The 14,609-nt window shown below is 51.1% G+C and overlaps 2 protein-coding genes across 2 annotated transcripts; both read left to right on the top strand.

Annotated features, from left to right (window-relative positions):
- Nucleotides 1-217: 217 nt before the first annotated feature.
- Nucleotides 218-3,223, top strand: LOC136789000 (uncharacterized). Its single transcript, XM_066988232.1, has 3 exons — nt 218-589; nt 2,240-2,345; nt 2,460-3,223. The coding sequence occupies exons 1-3, from the start codon at nt 218-220 to the stop codon at nt 3,149-3,151; spliced, it is 1,170 nt and encodes a 389-aa protein (XP_066844333.1). The 3' UTR covers nt 3,152-3,223.
- Nucleotides 3,224-3,347: 124 nt separating this feature from the next.
- NR2F1 (nuclear receptor subfamily 2 group F member 1) lies at nt 3,348-13,455 on the top strand. Its single transcript, XM_066987740.1, is given in 4 exon segments — nt 3,348-3,825; nt 3,828-4,157; nt 7,063-7,590; nt 12,280-13,455. Coding segments are annotated over 4 exon segments (1,254 nt in total). The 5' UTR covers nt 3,348-3,710; the 3' UTR covers nt 12,561-13,455.
- Nucleotides 13,456-14,609: the final 1,154 nt, after the last annotated feature.

Here is a 14,609-nt window from a genome sequence, read left to right as displayed (position 1 = left end):
AGGGGGAGGTTTCGGGGAAGGAAGGCTTGCGAGGAAGGAGCCTCGTGGAGGGTGAACGCTGAGAAAGAAGGGGTTTCTCCCTCTCCTCGGCGCAGCCGCTATATATTTAAAAAATATGTATTATTATTTTCCCTATTATCTCCCCAATTTATGGAAAAAAAAAAAAACAAGGAGAAGAAAGCGAGGGGAGCGGGGCGGCGGGAAGCGGGGGGCAGAGATGGGGGTCGCACAACCCTCCCGAGGGAAGGTCGGGGGACCCGGCGGGGAGCGGGGGGCTCGGAGCGGGGCGGGGGCTGTGCCCGGCGGGCCCCCGGTGGTCTCCTGTCCGCTAGATGGCAGCCGGCGCCAGCGATTCCTGCTCCGCGCCGCCGCCGCCGCCGGGGCCGGGCCGGGCCGGGCCGAGCCGAGCCAAGCCGCGCCGGGCGCTGCGGGGCGCGGAGCGCGGCCGCCCCAAGAATCCCCCCCCCGCCCCCGTATCCCCCTCCCCTCTATTCCCACCGCCCTCCTCCGAGCCCCCCCCCCAGCCTCCGCCAAACAGCGCCGGCCCCTCCGCGCCCAGCCGCGCAGCGCCGCGGGCGCCGGCACCGAGGTTTGCTCCGCGCGGGCGGCACGGACAGAAGTTACTTGGGGAGCGGGGGGTGCAGGGGGGGGGCGGCGGGACAGTGGGGAGGGTGGGTGCATGGGGGGGGGGGGGGCCGGGCAGCTTCCCTCCCCCGCATCACCCCTGCCGCCCCCCACCCCCGAAAAACGGCGCGAGGAGAGAGGGGCACAGATTTAGCACCCCGATCCCCACTCCCCCCCCCCCCCCCCCAAAAAAGGAGGGGAGCGCGGTAGGGGCTGGGCGGGAAGGGCCGGCCGCGAAAATAGCCCGAAGTGGGGTCGGAGCGCGCACAGATGTAAATAAGTGCGTGAACGTGCGTGTGCAAGTGTACACACGCGGGTACATGCACTGCTTCTTGCACAAGGCGTGCTTTCCTTTCCATCATCAAAATCCCTCGTATGGCTTTTTTTTTTTTTTTTCAATTGGAAACAGATACTGAAATCCCATTTTAAAACGTGGAGAAAAAAAAAAAAAAAAAAAAAAAAAAACTTTTCACGGGGTGCCCAAATCGTTCCCTTTTAATTCCCCTTTCCGCCTATCGCAATGCATCCTCTTCTTTTGATGTGTGTGCTGGGGTGTGTGTATGAGAGAGAGAGAGGGAGAGGGAGACCGTAGACGACCCATACTAATCAGGTCTCAAAGTAAATAGCAGCGCAGGGCGATCTCAATGTAAATTGTGCTTGTCAGAAGAATCCCCCTCTCTCTCTCTCCCTCCCTCCCTCCCTCCCTCCTTCTCCCTCCCTCACTCCCCCTCTCTCCTCCCCTCCCTTCCCCATCCCAGTCAGTAGGTAGCAGAGAATTAAAAAAAAAAAAAAAAAAAAAAAAAAAGACCGGGGGGGTAACCAATAGAGTGAAGGAGGCTTGGCTAACCTTAGCCTCCCATTTTCTCTCCCCCAATTCAGGGCTCTGACCAGTCAGTCGCCTTTGATTATCAGTTGCCAGCAGCCCTTCTCTTGGCTCCTTGACATGAGCTCCATATAAGGCAGCGATCTCCATAGAAACGTGTCAGTTTCAATAGTAGTGTCAAAGTTCACTATATACAGACATTCGCGCAGATCCCTCTTTCGGAAACATTGCTCTGCTAGGCTTCCCGTTTAAACGCATTCATTTTTTGGGTCTCTCTCTCTCTCTCTCTCTCTCGCTCGCTCCCTCTCTCTCTCCCTCCCCCTCTCTCTCTCTCTCTCTCTCTCCCCTTTCTTGCATATTCTATTAGTTGTTTTTTTTTTTTTCCCCTTCATCTCCCTCTTCTCCTTCCTTTTCTTCTTTTTTCCACCCTTCCTCCTTGTGTCTTTCGCTTCATTCCTGCAGGAGAAGAGAAGAAGAGAGAGGTGAAACTAAAAAAAAAAAAAAAATCGGAAAAGAAAGAAAAAAGGGGAAAAAGCAGAGAGAGAGAGACGGGGGGGGGGGCTCGGAGAGACAGAGAGAGAACGCGTTCACATCTTAATACCGTTATTATTTTGACCGTTCTTGCCTATTTTTTTTTTTTATTTTGGGGGAGGGCTCTGCTTCTGGCTGATGAGTTTTTACCCGAAATACTTTTTTTAGGCAAACAAACAAACAAACAAAAAAAAAAGGAACATTTTTGGGGGCGATTTCACGATCTTTTTTTTTTTTTTTTTTTTCCTTCCCTGCAACCAGCATCGTGTGTTCTCACAGGAGAAGAAGAAGAAGAAGGAAGGGGCAAGAAAGAGGAAAAGAAGAGGATTTATTTATTCGACCTACTTTGGATCTCTCTTTTTCCTGCGTGTGTCATTATTATTCCCATTCTCTATTTTTACACTTCGCCGTGAATTCGTCTCCTCTGCGAATTTAGTCACATCCGATTTTTTTTTTTTTTTTTGTATTTTTTTTTTAAAAGAAGAAGAAGCAAGCGAGCTCCAGAGACACAGAAAGCGAGACAGAGCGAGCTCGAGAGAAAGAGCAGCGACCGGCAACCTCCACCTCCTCCTCCTCCGCCGCCGACACGGGATCAAACTGCCTCAGCTCCCCGCCCGCCTCCGCCGCGCTCCCCGGCTCCGCCGCCCTGAATGGCTGACGGCGCCCTGCCCTGGACCTGGCCCCCGGACACCTCCATGCCCTGATCGCCGGAGGCCGGATCCTTCCTCCGCTTCAACCTCCCTCCTCCCCAGCCCGGCGGCGCCCCGAGAGCCCGCACCGGCAGCGGCAGCGGCGGTGGGAGCAGCCTCCGCGGGCCCCGGCGGCGGCGAGCGGCGAGCGGCGACCTCCTCCTCTTCCTTCTCCTCCTCCTCCTCCTCCTCCTCCTCCTCCTCCTCCTCCTCCTCCTCCTCCTCCTCCTCCTCCTCCTCCTCCTCCTCCTCCTCCTCCTCCTCCTCCTCCTCTTCCTCCTCCTCCTCCTCCACCTCCTCCTCCTCCTCCTCGGCGGCGCTCCGGCTTCCTCTATGCCTGCACATCCTCCGCGCTCGTAGCGCCCGGACCGCGTGTGCCTGTGCCCGTGCGTGTGTGCGTGTGCGCGAGTGGGGAGCCGTGTGCCGGGCGCGTGTGCGCGCGTGTCTGCCCTGCGTGTGCGTGTCCGGCGTGTTACTCTCCTGAATGCCTCTCCCGACAGCCTTGTTTGCCGTTTCTGATTTTGCAACTTGAAGTGGCGGAGGGGGGGGGGGGGGGGGGGAGGGAGAGGAGAAGAGGCGAGGGAGAGAGAGAGGGGGAAGCAGAGAGACGGGGGCATTTTGAGAGGGGGGGGGCAGCACAGTGAAAAAAAAAAAAAAAAGAAAAAAAAGGAGAGGAGGGGGAAAAAGAGAAAAGAGGGAGAGAGGAAAAAAAATCCTCCGACGCCCCCCTCCCCCTCCCTTTTTCTTTTTCCTTAAAAAAAAAAAAAAAATTAGCGAGGGCTCGAGGAGCGAGAGGAGGGGGTCTGGCGGCGGAAAATAAATAAAATAAAGAAAACGGCAGGAGCGGCTCCAGCCGGCGGCAGCAGCGGCGGCGGCAGCAGGGCAGCGGCAGCCGAGGCGGAGGCAGGCGGCAGGCACGGTCCCCTCGCTCCCCGCTCGCCCCCCGGCCCCCGGCCGCCCGCCCCCCCCCCCGCCCCCCGCCTCTCTCCCCGGCAGCCCGCAGCGAGCCGCGCCGCTCCCCAGCACTTTTTTGGGCCCGAGATATGGCAATGGTAGTTAGCAGCTGGCGAGATCCGCAGGAAGACGTGGCCGGGGGCACCCCGAGCGGCCCCAACCCCGCAGCGCAGCCGGCTCGGGAGCAGCCCCCCCAGCAGCAAGGGGCTCGGCCGCCCCGCACACCCCGCAGACCCCCAGCCAGCCGGGACCCCCCTCCACGCCGGGCACGGCCGGGGACAAGGGCCCGGGCCAGCAGGGCTCGGGGCAGAGCCAGCAGCACATCGAGTGCGTGGTGTGCGGGGACAAGTCCAGCGGCAAGCACTACGGCCAGTTCACCTGCGAGGGCTGCAAAAGTTTCTTCAAGAGGAGCGTCCGCAGGAACTTAACTTACACATGCCGTGCCAACAGGAACTGTCCCATCGACCAGCACCACCGCAACCAGTGCCAGTACTGCCGCCTCAAGAAGTGCCTCAAAGTGGGCATGAGGCGGGAAGGTGAATATTTCTTCCCTACTATACTACCGCTCCCTCTCCCCCCGTGGCTGTCGTGCGAGTGTGTGCGAGTGTGAGTGAGCGTGTGGCGTGCGCACCCATCCGCGCACACGCGTGCACACAGAGACGTGCATACACACGCGCTCAGAGTGTGTCTGTGTGTGTGTACGGATATATTTGCAGCTCTCCGTGGCGATCTAGGTCTCTCTATATTTACATGCACATGTCAATCTCTCCCTCTGCCTGCACTCCATCTGGCAGCTTTGCACCAGGTTTTGTTGTTATTGTGGATGGTGGATGGTGGTGTTTTCTTTTGCTTTTTGGTTTGTGCCTCCTGCCCTCCTCCTGCTCTTCCCCACCCCCTTCCCCGGCACCGCCACGCTCTTCCCTTCCCCGCTCATTGTGCCGAGAATTTATTATTATGATCGCTCGCTAAATATTTATCGTTTAGCCGCTGTCTCCGCGCGCGTGTCTGCCTCTCCGCGTGTCTGCGTGCGTGTGTGTGGATGTGGTTTTGTCTATTGTTGGCATGAGACCGGGGGGGTGGGGGGAGATACATCTCTCTCTCTGTACAAGATGTGCTTCCATTCAGCTTCCTTTCCCCCCCACCTCCCGCCCCATCATTTCTTTTTAAACCCACAACACTTCTCGGTAGATCCATTCCCAGGCTCTCTTTTTTTTTTTTTTTCCTGAAAGAAAGATGAAAGACGTGTAAGTAGGAAAGAAAAGAGTAAAAGGGGGCGGGTGGGGGGACGAGGAGGGGGAAATGTGCTACTGTATCTCCGCTTCCCTGCGCTTCCCGGTGGTTCTGTGCGAGATCTGGCCTTGTTTTCACTCCATGCGTTCAAAGGAAAGTTTGTGAGTGAACCGGGTTTCCGTACTTCTGTCATTTTTTTAGCACGCTGCTCATTTTATTTCTTCGTCAAACTCCACCCTCTCCTTAAAGCCTGCATACAAATTGCGATTTATAACCTATTTACCGATCCTTCTCATTTTAGCAGAATTCCTAGCCTGCATCTGGCAGTGGGCTCCTCACCATTTCCAAGTGCTCTTTTATTTATTTGTTTGTTTGTTTGTTTCCCCCCCTCTCCCTTCCATGAGTTGCTGTGGTTTTCCTCGCTTTTAGGCTCGTTCCTCGTGTAGGAAGATTTCCTGCCCTTCTTTCTCCTCGAAATGTGCTTCTCGGTTTACAGTGAAAGTTTACCCTGTGACTATCGTTAAAGATGCCTGAGAGTCACACCAGCGAAACAAGTCGGTTTTGTGGACTGGGGATTACTACTGCCTTAATTGGTTTTGAAATTGTTATTTTGTATGCCACGAGAAAAGGAACGAAGGTGCTCCAGATATGAAAGAGCTCGCAAATATGACGACTTCATTGGTAGCTTCAGGGGCTGTTGGTAGGCGTCTGGGAGAGGGAAAAAAAAAAAAAAATGGAAGAAGGGGGTGAAAAAACGCATAGATTTGTGTTCGCAGTTAACTGATAAATAACTGCCAAGTTTAAAAGCAGATCCAAGAGGCAGAGGTGGGCTGGAGGGCAGGAGCAGAAAGGTCCGGCCCGGGAGACTTGCAGGGCTCGGTGGGGAACGGACATGGCTCTGCTAAATGGGAATAAAAGAGAAAGTTGGCGAAATGTGCCACGCCAGAAAGATGAATTATCTGCGTGCGAGCCCGTGTGTGTGTGTGTGTGTGAGCGTGTGCGTGCTCGTGTGAGCGTGAGCGTGTGTGTGAGTGTGAGCAGAAATAAGCCTGAGTAGCCGTATCTTCTCCTTAAGTTACCTTTGTTTACATGGCATGCGGCAGAAAACGCTGGCACTGATGAAGTAAAACACACACACACTTAAAAAAAAAAAAAAAAAAAAACTTTGGTCAGCTTTCGGGACTCGAGGCATGCTTACGCTCTGTGTGGAGATGGTTAATGAATCCAGTGTTTTTGCAGTTGCAAGCTTGTGCATTCACTGTGCAACGCTGACTGCAGGCTTTTGCAGTGGCAACAGCGCATCAAAGATATTAATTACACCGTCCCCTTTTTTTTCCACGAATGTTTGGCTATTGTAAGTTCGGACCTTTTTGTTTTATTTCCCCCTTCCCTTGATAATATTTAATCTTTCTCTTCCTTTTAGCAGGGAGAACTTTGCTGGGCGGGGGAGGGGGGTCCTCTATGGAAAGCTTGTTCTGTGTAATAAAGTTAGCAGTGGGGATCTGGGGGGCTGCGACCTGTTCCAGTTTTAAGGGTAACGATATGGTATTTTTGAAGAATATGGACGCGTTTATTTTTATGATTTTTATTTAAAAAAAAAAAAAAGCAACACAGCAGTTCACTTGTAAATCTCAGTGCTACCAGGGCAATCGGCTGGGATCCGCAACAGAGCTTGGCTATATTTTTAACAGCTGGCTGTGATTTTTAACCCCACTTTCTTACCACCCGGAGGATTCCTTTGATTTTATTTTTACGTGTGGGGCTGCCTTTTGTTGCGAGAGGGGAGGGGGACACAGCGGCGGTGGGGGGTTGGGGAGGGATGGGGGGGTGGCGGATTTGTCTTGTTTGCCTTGCTTCTTTTTTTTTTTTTTTTCTCTTTTCTTTCTGTTTTAATCTGTGTTTATTTTCGTGAAGCCTGTCTGCTGTATTGGGGGGCGGGGGGCGCTTGGCTGCCGCTGCTGCGCTGGGGGTGCCTGAGCCGGGGCTGGGGTCGCGGCCGGGGCCGTGCCGTGCCGTGCCGTGCCTGGCTGGGGGGCGATGCAGGTCGGCCGCAGCTGCCCGGCTCCGCATGCCTCTGGCTGTGTGTGCCCATGCGTGTGCCGGGGGGGAGAAGCCCGGCATTGTCTCCGGCTGTCTGGCAGCGCCGCCGGGGCGATGCCCGCGAGCCTCCTGGATGCACATTTCCTCTCCTTCTCTCCTTGTTTTTGTCAGCGGTTCAGCGAGGAAGAATGCCGCCCACCCAGCCCAACCCCGGCCAGTACGCCCTGACCAACGGGGACCCCCTGAACGGGCACTGCTATCTCTCGGGATACATCTCCCTGCTGCTGCGGGCCGAGCCCTACCCCACCTCCCGCTACGGCAGCCAGTGCATGCAGCCCAACAACATCATGGGCATCGAGAACATCTGCGAGCTGGCCGCCCGCCTGCTCTTCAGCGCCGTCGAGTGGGCCCGCAACATCCCGTTCTTCCCCGACCTGCAGATCACAGACCAGGTGGCCCTGCTGCGGCTCACCTGGAGCGAGCTCTTCGTGCTGAACGCGGCGCAGTGCTCCATGCCCCTACACGTGGCCCCGCTGCTGGCCGCCGCCGGCCTCCACGCCTCCCCAATGTCCGCCGACCGCGTCGTCGCCTTCATGGACCACATCCGCATCTTCCAGGAGCAGGTGGAGAAGCTCAAGGCGCTGCACGTCGACTCGGCCGAGTACAGCTGCCTCAAAGCCATCGTCCTCTTCACCTCAGGTGAGCGCCGGGACAAGAGGTTTGGGGCGCGCCGAGATTTGGGGCGGGGGGCGGCGGGACGGAGGCGATGCACGCGGGGGTCGCGGCGGGGAGCGCGGGGACACGGCCCCGGGACCCCGCCTCGCCCCCTCGCAACCCCCCGGCAGAGCCCAAACGTCCCAAACACACGCGGGCGTGCACCGGGCCGAGCGGAGGCGGCGGGAGCGTGCGTGCGTGCGTGTTAACAATTTTTTCTGATGATAGATGGTTCAAATTAACCGGCAGGAAAGTGCATTAACATCGCCTTTGAAGTGCTCTGGTTGTAGCCTATAAGAATATCATACATCTTCTATTATTGTAACCTGCGAGAGAGAAATTTATAAACATCAAAGACGAACGATGCGGTGGAAATATAGGCAGTGGAAGCGAGGCGAGATAAGAGGCCTCGCAACGTCATTTTTTAATTATTATTCTAATTATCGCCACGATGGGGCTAATTGCCACTTTTTCTACTTGTTTGTTTTTCTTTTCTTTCATTTTTTTTTCCCTTCTTTTTTTCCCCTCTCCCCTTCCTCTGTCTCTTTTCTGTCCGGTTTGTTGTTGTTTGGTTCGAGCCTTATTATTATTATTATTTTCCATTTTGCTGCCTGTTGTATTATTTTTATCCTTTTTTTTTTTTTTCACCCTGGTCTTCTCACTTACTGATAACTAAATATTCCCAATAAATCTGACTTAAAACTAGGCCGAAGCAAAATTTAAAGCATTCCTGAACAAAGATGGCAAATCGTTCAAAGGCCTTGTTTAACAGTAAGCATTTTATAATCCATCAATATTTGTTGCCTTTCATGCATGAAAAATAGTATTTACATTGTATTAAAATGACTCCTAAATTTGCACAATATTGTAATGTAGCAAATGTAGTATTAATATCGATTTGAACATCAGATAATTTATTTAGACAGGAGTATCTAATTTGTATGCAGGGTGGTCGGACACATGTACTGTGACTGCCCCCTTTACTTCCAGTGCAAATGCAGTCTCTCGGCGTTGGAGGGAATATTTCTTTGCAGAGGATAAAGTGCAGATCTTAAAACAAATGGAAGATTTACTGAATAGCCAGCTCGACATTTTAATGCATTTTATCTTAATAAGTCTTCCTGATGGAAACATGTTTTTCAAAAGTGACAAAGAGACCTGGCAGCATTTATCAGGCTGATTTAACTCTGGAACCTGCCTGCAGACTTACGTACTCTCCATCCCCATTCATTTCAGGGTGTTCATCAATAGCAGGGTCGATTGAAGAGAACCCTTCTGTGGTTCCCCCCCCTTCCCCCACCCCACCCCCGACCCAACTTTGAGAAATTATTCCCCATCAGGGAGGCTCTGGCCCGTGCCTCGGTGCTTCCTGCCGCCAAAGGCCCTGGGAAGGTGATTGCCCAAATGAGGACATTTTTTTGGGGGGGAAAGTGGGCATTTTCATATTTTTCTCTCTCCCCCTCTCCTTCTGTTCCCCTCTCACCCCTTTCCTTTACCTTCCTCAGATGATCGACCTTGGCTGGAAAGGCAGTTAGAGGCTTTAGATGAGCCCCTCATTTACATATATTAAAAACAAATGTAATAATTAAATGTTTACGAGGGGGAAGCCTGTTCCAACAATGGAATGGGGCGTGAATGAGGTTTAGAAAGGGAACAATAATATTATTTTGGAGCAGGATCGCATGGGGCATCTCAGAAAATGGAAATACAGCTGTCAGGAGTAATCTACCCCTTACCCCCATCCGCACATTTCCACTTTTCACTAAACTTGTTTTGATTGCTTAGCCAGAGGGGAATTCATGGGAAGCCTTTCTCAAAGTCATCCAACTTTTAAACAAACTTTGACTGATGGAAAAGACATTTTTAGGCATATTGTCCTAAGTCCTTTGCTAAGGACTTAGTATTTAAAGCTGGCATGGGTTTCTCCTGTTGTGGTTTTTACATTTGGGCTCCGGATAGTATATTTAATCCGTAAAATTCTGGACACCATCCAACGACTGGGTCGTGACCCAAAACCTGCTCCTTTTCTTGACTCTCTCTCCCTCTCTCTCTTTCTGCCTTCTTCTTCTTATCTCTCTCTCTCTTTTTTTTTTTTTCCTTTGGAGTTATTAATTCCTGCATCTACCTTTTCTTCGTCATAAATAAACGTTTCCAGGAAGGGACCAAGCTAAATAACATAAATCCAATAAATCTATTTGCAGCGCAATAAGAACTTTGATTTCTAGTTAGATGCCAGCTGATTACATCTATATTTTCTGAACACTAAACTCTTCTGAAGGCGTAACATGAAATACATTCCCACTACTACAAAGAGGAAGGCTGGAGTGTGCTGAACAGTAATGGTTATTTATTTACATAATTTCTTTTCCATAGACTGCGGGAAGAAATATAGAGCTTTCCCATATTGACACACTGCCATATGAAAAAGTGAGGCACACAGAATTTTCACATTAGCCCACTTTCTGAGATGGGATAATAATTCACCTTCGGTAAATATGTATTGCATTATTTCTTCCATGGATTGCGCTTCTCTGGACTCAATAATCTAATCGAGCTGTGCATCCCTTAATTATTATTATTTTTAATCCTGTTCTAGAGGGAGAATTAAGCCTTCCCACCACCACCTTTAAGGATAAAATAAAATCCAAATAGACACATATGCCAGACTATTAAAAATAATTAAAATTCAATAGATATTATCGGCACGAGAAAAATCATACGCGCTTGGCGGCATAATGCAAATCCCAAGGCGTATTTTTCTCCTTCTCCTGCCTGCCGCCCTTCTAGCCATCAACTACCCCATCTACAGCGTCCGGTGACCTGCAGTATAGGTGCACTTACCATAAATATCTGATAAATATTTTACTGACCTTAAGGAGTATGACATATGGGGCATAAAGAAAAAGCCCTGCTAGGGTGTCAGTAAGACCCTTTCATATTGCATTGTTTGGAAGTTGAATAGGATCCTAATGCATAATGGGTAGATAATGCATGTAAAATAGCAAGATATATGTAAATATGGAGTGTGATTTGTGGCAATCAACATATGAACAGGCCTGTGGTTTTGATATATATTGCAAACAAGAACAGGCCCGAGCGTTTGATATATATACATGTTGCAACCTGGAGCTTTAGATGTTGCAAAATATCATTGCATTAAAGGTACAGTATGGATTAGCAGAGCAGTCTGGCTCAGATAATTGTATATCTGAGGGATGCCAAGTCCGCAGTTCAGGTCAAAGGTTCCCCTCTTCAGAAGTTCTTGAATTATGGCTTGTTTTATTTGTATTTTTGCTCGAGGCCACAGTATTGTAGATGAAGGTGTTCAGAAATCTTTGTAAAGCCAGTTCTTGATATGAGAAGACATAAACTTCAAAAATCCAGTTGCTACAGATTTTTTTTTTTTTTGAATAATTTGTTGTGTCCTTCCAGGGTCATAATTCTACATTCACAATTTTATAATGTCCTTCTGGGGGGCCATTAGCATGCATTAATCCATATACGGATCTATACATTAGCAAAGTCTGCCTTCGATCTGTGTAAAACCGCAGTGCCAGCTGACTGCCTCCCTCTAATCCTGATGTGTTGTTGTTGTTGTTGTTGTTAATTTTTTTTAATAATATCTATTATTAATCTGCGGAACAATGTAGATATGTGAGCCACGGAGGTTATCACGCCACTCTTCCCTGACCTCAGTTCCCAGCCCAAGACCCCCAGCCATCATTCCTTGCACAACTACGCGTGCGAGCACAGGGCTGCACGTGTAACACGCCGATGGTGCACCTCTGCCCCTCTCCCTGCCCACCCGCGGAGGCCCCGGCCGCGCACCTCCCCGCCCGGCCGCATCCTGCGCAGTGCGCGGGGCGCGGTTCTGGACACCGCCGGCCCCGGCTTTTTGTGTGCGGGCGCTGCCGGGCGCAGAGCCGCCGGGACGCGGTGCGGAGCCGCTTCTCCGCGCCCTGGTGCGCAGCGGGCAGGCAGGGACCCCCCGGCATCCCCCCAGACCCCATCCCCAATCTCCCTGCGATGCGCAGCCATGTCAGCAAACTCGTTCTGTGCCTGCGCGCTCCGCAGTCGCTGTCTCTCTCTCTTTCTCTCTCTCTCTTTCCCTTATTATTTTTTTATTATTTTTATTATTATTATTACCGTTTCCTTTCCCGGCAGCCCCCTTTCTCACCGCTGTTATTTACCGGCGGCCGCTCCCGGTTCCCAGGAGCGCGGTGATGCTCACGGGGGGAGGGGGGAGGGGAGGAGGGGGGGAATGATGATGATGATGATGGGAAGGGGAGGGGGCGAGGTCGCGGCGGTTTTTTTTATTATCTTTTGGGGGGGTGGCACGGCCGTCAGCGCATCCCCGCGGAAATACGCACCGGGGGGATGGGGGTGAGCGGGGGCGACCCCCGGCGGACAGGTTATTGATAATCCGCGTTATTTATAGGAGGGGGATGGGAACTGGGGGGGGGGGGTATGTTGGGGGGTGCCCCCCTCTCCATGGAGGAGGAGGGGGCGCCGGCGCGCAGCTTCCCGGTCCGCTTCGCCGCCACTAACCGCTTCCCCCTTCCTCCCCCTCCTCCTCCTCCTCCACCTCCTCCTCCTCCTCCTCCTCCTCCTCCTCTCCTTCCTCCCCCCCCCCCCCCCTCCGCCGCCCTTCCGCGGGCGCGGTGCGGCCGGCAGACGCCTGCGGGCTGTCAGATGCGGCGCACATCGAGAGCCTGCGGGAGAAGTCGCAGTGCGCGCTGGAGGAGTACGTGCGGAGCCAGTACCCCAACCAGCCCAGCCGCTTCGGCAAGCTGCTGCTGCGGCTGCCCTCGCTGCGCACCGTCTCCTCCTCCGTCATCGAGCAGCTCTTCTTCGTCCGCTTGGTAGGTAAAACCCCCATCGAGACCCTCATCAGGGATATGCTACTGTCGGGGAGCAGCTTCAACTGGCCTTACATGTCCATCCAGTGCTCCTAGAGCCCGGCCCCGCACCCCCGGCAGAGACGCTGCGCGGCGGCGGAGGCGGGAGCGCTCGCACCGAGGGGCAATCGGGGTGCGGGGGGGGCCCCGGGAGGCGGACACTAAAACAAAAGAAAAGGCCCGAGTGGGATCAGAGGTGTGGCCGCGGTTGGGAGAAGGACGGACCTTGGCGTCCGTAGAAGTTGTGGTGCTTTGGTTGGTTTTTGGTTTGGTCGGTTTTTCTTTATTTTTTTATTTTTTTTTCCTTTTGGAGAGGAGGAAAAAAAAAAAAGATGATGATAATAATAAAAGACAAAAAAGCAAAAAAAAATAAAAAATACAAAAAAATATGAGTATTGAGGGGATATTAATCAAACCTGAAGGGGATACTGGATCTTCCAGGATTTATTGTGGACTGTTGTTGATATATGCTGTACAGTAACAAACAAAACAAAATGCGTTGAAACTGAACTGAACCTTGTGTAGAATGAAAAACAAACAAACAAGCAAACAAACAAACAAAATTCCACGCGCAAACACTTACCATGAGCATTGTTATTCATTTTGTAAAATATTAGTCTTTATTTTCATTTTTTGTAAAACTTAAAACATCGTATGCGCATAAAGGAAAAACAAAAGAAACAAGAATTAGGGGAAAATAACATTTTCCAAATAATTATAAAAGAAAAAAATTGTCCTGTGTCTATGTATCTATATCTGTTTTGTATTTTTTTCTGGTTCCAAACCAGGTTTCCTGTGATTCTATACTAATAATTTTTGATATAACCCTTTGCTTCTTATAATGAGTGCGATATATGTTGTCGAAGCTGTTCTTCAAGAATTAAAATTGAAGTGAGAATTTAAACAAAAATAAAAGAATTTAGCAAAAAAAAATCAACTTATCACCCCACAACCCATGAGTCTTGTTGCTTGAAACATGCCAACAGTTCACCAAAAAAAAAAAAAATGAAAACAACAACAAAAAAAATTTAACCTCCCTGGACTTTTTAACTCCTTTACTGGTGTTAAAAGGAGAACTTTAAAAAAATAAAATAAAACACAAACTTGTGAGGGGCCAGCCAAGCTGTGCAGACCACGTGATGCCCCCAAACAGGCTTCGCTGTGCCGCTGAGGCCTAGGTTCCGTGGGCCTTGGTGCGGTGCCGCAGGTGGGCTCCCCATGCTGGGACGGGAAGGTGGGCTCACTACCTACGCCCTGTACCACGCTGGCCTGCCCACGCTCGGAGGCCTTCTCCCACCAGCTGGAGTTCCTGCCAAGTTCACACCTTGCTGCCTCCCTCCAGAAACCATGGGCATGGATTGAAGTCGCCCTACGCCACCGACACCATGCAGAGGTGTGCGGGGCCAGGCATACCCTAGCCATAACCCCTGTTACCCTCTGCCCCAGGCATGGTGGTGTCTATCTGGCTCTTTCTGTTGCTTTTATTCTTTCTTTTTTTTTTTTTTTTCCTCTTCTTCTGTTCTACCCCAAGGCCTCATAGACCCATGAGTGTGCTCCAGTGTGCGTGCGCTGCGCTTGCTCTTGGCTGAAACATCGCCCTCGCTCTTTTGCTTCTCTCCAGTTGCTGTGTGCTGAGGGTGCTCCCAGCCCAGTCGTACCAAAACCCAACTGGATTTTGGCCCCTTGGGTGGTGAGCTGCTGCTGTCCATGCTCATGCATGTCACGCGTGTGCTCCTCCACACAGGAACATGAGTGGGAGCACCCCATGCCAGGCTGGGTCCCAGGTCTGTGCCCAAAGCCCCACTTCATTTCGTCTTTTTCTTTTTTTCTTTTTCTTTTTCTTTTTCTTTTTCTTTTTCTTTTTCTTTTTCTTTTTCTTTTTCTTTTTCTTTTTCTTTTTCTTTCTTTTCTTTTTCTTTTTCTTTTTCTTTTTCTTTTTCTTTTTCTTTTTCTTTTCTTTTTCTTTTTCTTTTCTTTTTCTTTTTCTTTTCTTTTTCTTTTTCTTTTTTTTTCTTTTTCTTTTTCTGAAAATTAACAATCATTTCTGTAATGGAGCTCCTTTGAAGGTAAAGGCTTCACAATGCTTCTAGCTGGTGGTGCAGATCT

The sequence above is a fragment of the Anser cygnoides genome, chromosome Z, assembly GCF_040182565.1.
Source record: "Anser cygnoides isolate HZ-2024a breed goose chromosome Z, Taihu_goose_T2T_genome, whole genome shotgun sequence".
In the NCBI taxonomy this organism is placed as follows: Eukaryota; Metazoa; Chordata; class Aves; order Anseriformes; family Anatidae; genus Anser; species Anser cygnoides.
Note: the sequence above shows the minus strand (reverse complement) of the source record. Positions and strands in the feature narration are given on the sequence as shown.